At 36.3% G+C, this 9,013-nt stretch overlaps 1 protein-coding gene across 7 annotated transcripts in view; it reads right to left on the bottom strand.

The window, feature by feature from the left end:
- Ptprk (protein tyrosine phosphatase receptor type K) overlaps positions 1-9,013 on the bottom strand; it is a 573,501-nt gene that overhangs the window by 362,195 nt on the left and 202,293 nt on the right. For all 7 annotated transcript variants that reach the window (XM_008854753.2, XM_008854752.2, XM_008854754.2 and 4 more), the window contains exon 3: positions 2,286-2,557. In XM_008854753.2, coding sequence (XP_008852975.1) covers positions 2,286-2,557 — 272 coding nt within the window. The remainder of the gene's footprint in view (positions 1-2,285; positions 2,558-9,013) is intronic.

The following is a 9,013-nucleotide window of genomic DNA, read 5'->3' as shown; positions in this document are numbered from 1 at the left end:
ATAAATAAATAAAAATGCTATACAAGGGTCTGGAGAAAGACCTCAGTGATCAAAAGCACTGGCTACTTTTTCAAAGGGCCCAAGTTTAACTGTAAGCCCCCACACGGCTGCTCAAAACCATCTATGACTCCAGTTCCAGGGAATTTAATGTCCTCTTCAAGCCTCTGCATGTATATAATACACATCCTTATGTATATGCAAGTAAACATTCATTCACATAAATATTCATTTAAAATTCTAATGAAATATAAATACTGAATATTATAATGAGTGTTTATAATAATTGATAAACAGGCACGAGTAGGTATCTAAATGACAGTAATGATAAAATGACCAGGCAAGGAATTTATTGAGAACTAAACACATGAATAACCTAACCTGCTATTCTCTTATTGATTAAATTTTAGAGGATAAGAAAGAGAGAGGCAAAATAAATCCCTTGAAATATTTGCACATGGATTCCAGCCATTTCATCCATTTTTTTTCTTCCACATGACATCTCCAAGAGTATCTTACAGTCCAGTTGAAGCTCACACAGAGCTCTTTTTGCCTTGGTGGCTTAATATATCATGGACATGTGTAACCAAGAGCATTTTGTCATATAAAATGAGACTCAGCAAAGAACCACTCACTGAGCTTGTGATAACTAATACTGCAATAATCTGTGCTATAAGAAAATTTTATTAATAATGAGTCAAAATACACCTTATAAAAACAGGGAAACATAATATGAATATAATTTCTTGGTTAAGAAGGGGGAAAATGCCATATGTTATCTGTTGCATTTATTCAAATCTATTTGCTTTTTAGGAATAACAAATAACACTTTTATTCCTTGAAAAAACTACTTATACAAGTCATAAATAGGAAGCGGTTGAATACAAGCAATCTGACTCCAGAGCTCACACTTGTACAATTTTGTTAGATTAGCTTATTATCTTGGGCTTTAATGTGTTTTACAAAGGGGGCATTTGTTGGCAGTTTTACAGGGCTATATCCAAGCTGCTTCTTCCTAGAGCTGTGTTAAGCTCCATGATAGATTCTCATGCAGTCAGTATACTGATAATACATGGTACTCTGGTGATTGACAGTCATCAACCCACCAAAGTCACAGACAAGGTAACTAGTTTGCGACTACTCCTCCCATGTAAGCATCACACACATGTACATGCATACATGTATGCAGGCACACACACACATGCTCTACCACCTCTGGTACCCTTCTGATGCTATACTGAAAAAGCACATGGCTCTCCTAAAGTAAACAGAAACATCTTTCTGTTCAGGAATAATGGAATCCAATAGGACCTAATGAAAGCCATCAAAACCTCAACAGACACATAACCTGAAAATGAGATCCTTAGCTATGGCACCATGCAAATGACAACACTGAAGAAACTAGAAAGATCACCAAGTAAGGGAATGTATTACTTTTTTATACTTTAGGAATAAAAACAAATGAAGAAACAGTTCATTTTTGAAATATATAAATGAAATCATTATTGAATTATTGCAACTGGATATTGTGAAATAGGCTTTTACTTAAATGCACTTTCATTAGTTCTATTATAAACCACAAAGAGGCAAGTCTTTAAAAAGGCTTAAATCTCAATGTCTAACACAAGCAGTGAGTTCTTACAAAAGCAGTGAGTTCATGTTGTATTTCCAGGCATTGATACTGACACTCTATGTTGTGGAAGTCTCGAAGCTGGTAACTTTGCTGTTAACACATGTGAACTCAGACACATAAGCATAATGTGAATAGTAACACTATTCGTTGTCTGTTTTTTAATCACAATCAGATTAAACATTTCCCAGAAAAAACATCCAAAGACATCATAGACAACCTGTCATTTTTGTTTATTTTTAATATTCCATTTAGTTAATGAAAATATAATCAAAATGCCTCCACCTCAAGATAGCAAATTTCATGAAACACTATTTTATGTTTATTTTCCAAGTGTTATTTTCAAGAAATCAGTAAACCAATCCAATCTGAATATTACAATCAAATCAAAAAAAGGCTACTTAGCCTGGCACAAAGACATAGAAATACATGAATCAGAATAAGAAATAATTAGCTCTTTGCCAAGCTGACAAATTGTGGGCCTGAATCTTCCTTTTTTCACTGTGTCACTGTATTTGAACTCGTCCTCAAGAATGAGGATTGGGGAGACAAGACGGAGAAACACATCTACTATGGCACCAGTATTGACATCTATGTAATATACATACAGGGAGACCAGATACATGAAAACATGAACCAGAAAATCTCAAATGATTACCTGGTATTCATTGGGCCAAAAGGTGCTCACTGCTAGCTCAGCCCGAAGCCAATCTCTTCCAGTGAATCCAGTCACGTTCCAAATTGGATTAGCAAGAGGTCCTTTATTCACCCTAACTAGAATGTTCAAAGTGCCAGGATTCAGCCCTTTCTGGCTATATAACAGGTAACTGAAATCAATGCAGTGGGTGTCATTCTCCTTCATGGTAGGCAACTGAAGCCGAGCTTTTTCTCCAGGATCATGATGTGAGGAGTCCACTATCATATAGGAACCTGAAATGACATTACAAATAGTAGAGCTAAAGAAATCTACAAATCAAGAGGAACATATAACAATAAAAGGATACCATTCTATGTACGTATGAAATTCAAAAATGCCTAAGGGAACAAAGCCATAGAAGGTCAAGCAAGTATGTGAATACATTTCTTACTAACATTGTTCAAACTGGCCACATATTCATTGTATTCCCCCCATCAACCTGTAATTATTCCTATTTTCAAATCAGAAAATTCATGTACCATGACTGACTTGAAGTCATACAGTAGACTAGGCAGGATCTGTTTCAAATTCAGATCCCTTTCTAAAATTACTCTGATCTTACCAAATTGCAAGTTTTTATAATATAAAACAAACATTCTGTCATTTGTATGAACTCCAATGGAGACAGGGGGGTGGGGGTGGGGGAGGGTGCCAAAGGGGAAGGGAGTATAAAGATGATTTTATGTATGAAATACACAAAAATTCAATAAAACATATAAAACAAACAAAAGAAGTATTTTATTAGTTTGATATACATAGAGGGTATAACTTTCTTTTTCCCCCAACCAGAATATTATTGTAGGAAAATGAAATAACTTCTGACTTCAAATACCAAGATTGCTATTTATTCAGCACATATACCTTTTGGAATTTATTAACCACGTTGAACTTCGATTCATGGGATAAGGATACTCTGCAGGGGCTGGAGAGATGGCTCAGTGTTAAGACTACTAGCTACTCTTGCAGAGGACCTAGGTTTAGTTCTTAGCACCCACATGACAGCTCGCAACTATACATAATTCTGGTTCAAGGAGATCCAACACTGTATTCTGACCTACGGAGGCATTGCATCTACATGGTGCCCTTACATACATGCAGACAGAACAATCGTACACATAAAAATAAAATAAAATTTGTAGAGTTGATATGATGGCTAATGCTCAACTGTTCTTTATTATTTATTCTCTCTCTCTCTCTCTCTCTCTCTCTCTCTCTCTCTCTCTCTCTGTAGAGGCACATTCGTGCGAGGGTGTGAAGTGAAAGTAAGCAGACAACTTGTGAGAGTCAGTTACAACATGTAAGTTTTCTAGGGCTCAAATTCAGGTCCAGGCTTAGCCTCAAATGCCTTTACCCACTGAGCTACCTCGTGGGTCTTAATGCTTGACTTTTCTAAGGCTAATTCCAGTATGTAGTAGATTCAATGTAGTTTCCCTCTCTAGGCTGCCAGCAGATTAACACTACTACTGACTCCAGTTCTGCACTGGCCTCCATGATCTATCTAAGGCTGGACAAAAGCAAGCTTGAAGTGTCTTTCACTAAATAAACTCGTTATGAAACACGGGGAGGTAAATGACAAATCCTACCTTCAGAGCACTTACACAGATTTTTCACTGTGGGTAAAGGTCGTACAGTGACTACTTACAATATGATGTCAGCATTGAACTAATATTAATAAGCTCTCCAGAAAGACAAACCACTGTCCTTACATAATAACAGATTTTAATATACATGAATCATAAATTCATAGACACCTTTTTATCACGCTTGAAAGTACAACACAAAGTTTATCATATAATCATTTTTCCCCTAGGATGTAAATTCAACAACAATATATTAGGTGCCATGTTCCAGAGCCCATTTTTGCAAGGGTTATTACATTTGGCCCTCTCTTCCTAACATGCAGACTCAACCTTGTGTATTCTTCCCTTAAATCATAATAACTTGTACCACTGTCAATAAACTTCAAATCTGAGTAATTCCCACTAGAGTAGTCCCCTGTGGTTCCAAGCTTTTGTGTGATGGCTTTTTCTACGACTCTAGCGCACTCAAGCACAGAATATACATACTATATAAATAGTAATTCCTGTTACTGTTTCCTTCTGCTTCTTGGTACTCAACTTGCCTCACAAACTGGAATTATGTTTTTAACTTAATTCTCACAGGCAGCACATTAAGAGAATTGGGGGGGGTCATGACTTAAAAAGCAAATAATATCATGAATCCTAACCTAATTTACAGAAGCAGGATATTTTTATTTGTAGCTATACTCACATTCAAAAGTCAACAGCAGATTTATCAAGATGTCTTTAACATTTACCAATGCACAGCAGAGTAATTACTGCTCTTAACCAGGACCACGCCTGAGAGCCTAGAAAAGTTATGCATTGTTGGGTTGTTTCTGTTTCTGTATCTCATTTCTCTACTGCTATAACATGTTTTCCAGGGACATATTATTTAATATATTCGTTATTTATTTATTCTTACAGCTTTCCATCACTTACAGCTTCTGACTATCAATTTTAAATTGGCGATCTCTAAAAGATTTACTGGCTTTCTAGTGGCAATTTTCTTCTATCATAAAATAAAATTTGGAGTAAATTATGCTTTGTGTCATATTTTAACTGTGTATTATATTTATTATTAGTACCATTTAGCAATTACCAGTCATTTGCATTTTAAGCTACAATCATGTTCTTATTAAAGAAAAGGAATGAGCAAAGTATATTTATCGTGAAGCCTGATCAATGGGGGCATTAGAAAGATGGAAGTCATGAAATAAAAGCTTCTCCAAAGTATGTGGCCACTTTAATGCCACTCAACACAGGTTAAATAATACACAAGCTAGTGCTGAGAGTTCATTTCTCCACAACAGTTTGGATCAATGGTCTTATTTCAACATGGCCTTGGACCACTACATTTCCTTGGTTCTGTGGCATAGCAATACATTTACTATGTAGTTCTGAAAAGGGAGAAAGAAGCTTGAGTCCCTAGAAGCAGCAAATGTCCACAGTTGTCACCTGTGTGCTTGACAAAGAATTTCCTCACTACTCTAAAGAGAGCTAACACTATGCTCTTACCAACTTCTAAAAATTATTTTTAAAAATCACCCAGAATATTTGGCCTTAGAGTCTGGAAATTCTACATATTCTGAATATTACAATCAAAGCTTATTTATTGTTAGTCTGGTTCTGGGTAATTAATCCCTCAAATTTCTACTAAGAATCCAGTAGTATTTTATTGGAACTAGCTACTCAGAAGTTTAATAATATGAAGTCTCAGTCACACATATGTGATGTATTTCCTTTAACATAACTTCTTTAATGTGGATTTAATATTCTTTATAGTCTCTTGAGCAAAGAGTTCTCAAATTTATCACTCAAGAAAGAGCACTGAAACTTACATGCTTACATTATTTTTAAGTCATACAATTTTCTGGAGAACAATTTGGCAATAAGAAGCAAAAACCTGAAAGAGATATAAAGTCCTCTGATCTGATGTTTCAAAATTGATGAATGTATACCAGAAACAGTCATGTGTAAATGGTCAAAGATTCAGCTGAAAAAGATACTTCATCCCACTGCATTGACTAAAATGGAAAAAAGCAAAGAATTCTACATGTTCACTAATATATAATTAAAGTTATCTAGACATTAGGAATACTTACTTATGTAGACATCAAGAACATCATTAAATCCATTCATGGTAGATATTTATAATATATTAAGTAAAAATAAGCTATAAAATATCTTCATATGGTTAGCTTTCCACCACTGTGACAAAGTACTTAAGAAAATGAACTTAGCAGAGGAGAGATTTTTCTTGGCTTATGGTTCCAGGGTTTTCATTCTATGGTCACATGGTGCCACACCTACAGCAGCAAGAGCGAGGAATAGTTCTTACTGAGGTCACAGTAGTAAGAAAGCAAGAGACAGAATGGGGGATGAGGTGGGGGAGAAAGAGACTAGCCAAGGAAAATATACCTGTAAGAACACACTCCTTTCTCCACTCAGTGTTCTATACAGACACAAGTCATTCAGTGGACTAAGCCACTGTTCACATCAGAGCCCTCATAATCCAAATACTTTCCAAAAGTCCCCTCAACATTGCTGCACTATGAACCATACCTTAAAAACATGTACCCTAGAAAACAATTCATTAGAGAATATGCATATTAAAGTAGCAGCCCATTCATAAGTATTTTGATATGTGTGTATCAAATTGCACAACACACACAAACATACATACGTGCACGAAAATGACTAGAAAAAAATAAAGAGTAAATAGCAAAATGTTAAGGTATTATCACTTAACTGTATTATATAATGTGTATTATCACGGGACTATAACTGTCTTAATGACTTTTTGCTGATGTGCATATTTTGAATGTTTAAAAAGAATGAATAAAGCCGAGTGTGGTGGTACACGCCTTTAATCCCAGCACTTGAGAGGCAGAGGCAGGCAGTTCTCTGTGAGTTCAAGGCCAGCCTGATCTACATAAGTGAGTTCTAGGACAGCTGGGGCTACAGGGAGACCCTGTCTCAAAAAGAACAAAAAATAAAATAAAATAAAATAAAATAAAATAAAATAAAATAAAATAAAACAAAATAAAATAAAAAGAAGAAATGGCCTTAGTAGGTATTTTACTCCAGGCATCTAAATAGGTATTTTGAGAGTTTTAGATAATAATGTTGTGAACTCTAAAATACAATTTAATGGGATAATGATTTTTACATAGAGATATTCTCATTTTTTTTTACATACAAATATTCTCAAATAACGTTACCCACCTTGCAAAATGTGTTCTATACACAATGACCCTGCTCGTCTCCTGCTCAGCTGTGTGGAAAGTATGAATGTGAATGACAAGACTGACAGAATAAAGAAAAGAAGCTTACAATTAATTCCTCACATGCTAGTCGCTGCTGTTTAAATTTTATTTTAATTAAGTAAAACTTACTGTAATTTAAAATTAATGTATTGAAATAAATTTAGTATAATTTGTTTACTGTTTTTCAAACTGGAAAAACATGTTAATCACTATAAAATATGAGAAAGCCTTGTGTGTGTGCGTGCGTGCGTGCGTAATTTATCAGAGGTTGTAGGAATAATATGGTTTCCTCTGGTTTTCAAAACTAGCTAGGCATTATTTATCTCTCACGTTGTCTCACCGCTCCACCATAGTTTTCCCACTTAAGGTGCTCCCATTGCCCCCCTTACTCCCTTGTATACCCTTCCCTCGCCCCTCCCTTAACCTAACCCAATTTTTATCCATATCTCCCTTATTAAGGCCTTTTTCCTACTGTTCCTCTCTTTCAAATTCTTTCTTTTCCTTTGCCTCCCTGTTTCCTTTCCACTATCCTGGTTCCTGTAGTTATGTCTGGTTCCATACTTATTTATCAGGGTTTGTTTCTAGGATCCGCATATAAGGGAGAACGTATATCGATTTTTTTTCTGAGTCTGTGATACTTCACTTAATATAACGGTTTTTAGTTCCATCCATTTACCTGCAAAATTTCATGGTTTCATCTTTCTTTACTGCTGAGTAAAACTCCATCTTATAAATGAGGGGGGAGGGAAGGGTATACAAGGAACCTAGGGGATAAAGGGAAAGAAGGAGCTCAAGCGAGCACATTAATTGGGGAAACCATAATGGAGGTGTGAGACAATACGAGAAATAAATAATGCCTAGCTGGTTTTAAAAACCAGAGGGAACTGGGAGGCAGAGGCAGGTGGATCTCTGAGAATTCAAGGCCAGCCTAGTCTACATAGTGAGTTCCAGGATAGCTGGGACTACAGGGAGACCCAGTCTCAAAAAAAAACAAAACAAAACAAAACAAAACCAGAAAAAAAATTAAAATACTAAAATCAAATTATACATAGCAGATCAAGAAATATATGTCTAGGTAAGGTTTATCTGAGAAAAATTGGTCTTTGCCCAAGATTTAGCTACATGACACACAGTAATTAAAAGTACCAGACTGGCGGAACTAACCTTCTTGGACGTTTAACAGACATACTTTGAGGCATATACTAATTTGGTCAGAGGGACACAAAGGACAGTTTTTGCTTCTTGCCCTCCTAGCCCGACTAGTTCCAGGTGACTATGAGCATCTCTCAAAATGTCCTGGAACTGTGTTGGGTCACCTGTCCACTTGATCAAGGAGACTGAGGAGACCCCACAAGATGGACGTGAACCAGTGTCCAGTGTACAAGGAGGAGGGTCAACACAGAGGAATCATTTCCTCCATGCTTCCAAGTGAAGCCAACCATGGTTGAGCAGGACCTTTGACTTATCTTACATAGGCAGAACTGGTAAAAGAAAGGAGCCAGGGGCTCCTCCCAAGCCCATGTGACCCCTGAGGAACAGATCCTCAAACAACCTTAAGAGTAAAAATAAATTCGTTTGTCTGGGCCAACTGTATGGACTTAAACGCCCAAAAGAAAAGTATAACCAAAGATTAAAAGGGCCACTATAATATTTTAAGAGTCCATATGTATAGCTAAAAGCTACATAACAAGCACCAATGCCAGATAGGAGATACCTTCTTTTGAGTGGTTGGCCCGGGTGGCCAAAGGGACTCCCAGATAGTAACCCAGCATAGAACTGGGAAAATGAACAGCAGACCCCAATATTATCTAAAGGAATATTGACAACTGATTGCTGCTAGATGAGGAACAGCTGACCTTCC

This window comes from Nannospalax galili, unplaced genomic scaffold, assembly GCF_000622305.1.
Source record: "Nannospalax galili isolate Female #2095 unplaced genomic scaffold, S.galili_v1.0 scaffold327, whole genome shotgun sequence".
Classification (NCBI taxonomy): Eukaryota; Metazoa; Chordata; class Mammalia; order Rodentia; family Spalacidae; genus Nannospalax; species Nannospalax galili.
Note: the sequence above shows the minus strand (reverse complement) of the source record. Positions and strands in the feature narration are given on the sequence as shown.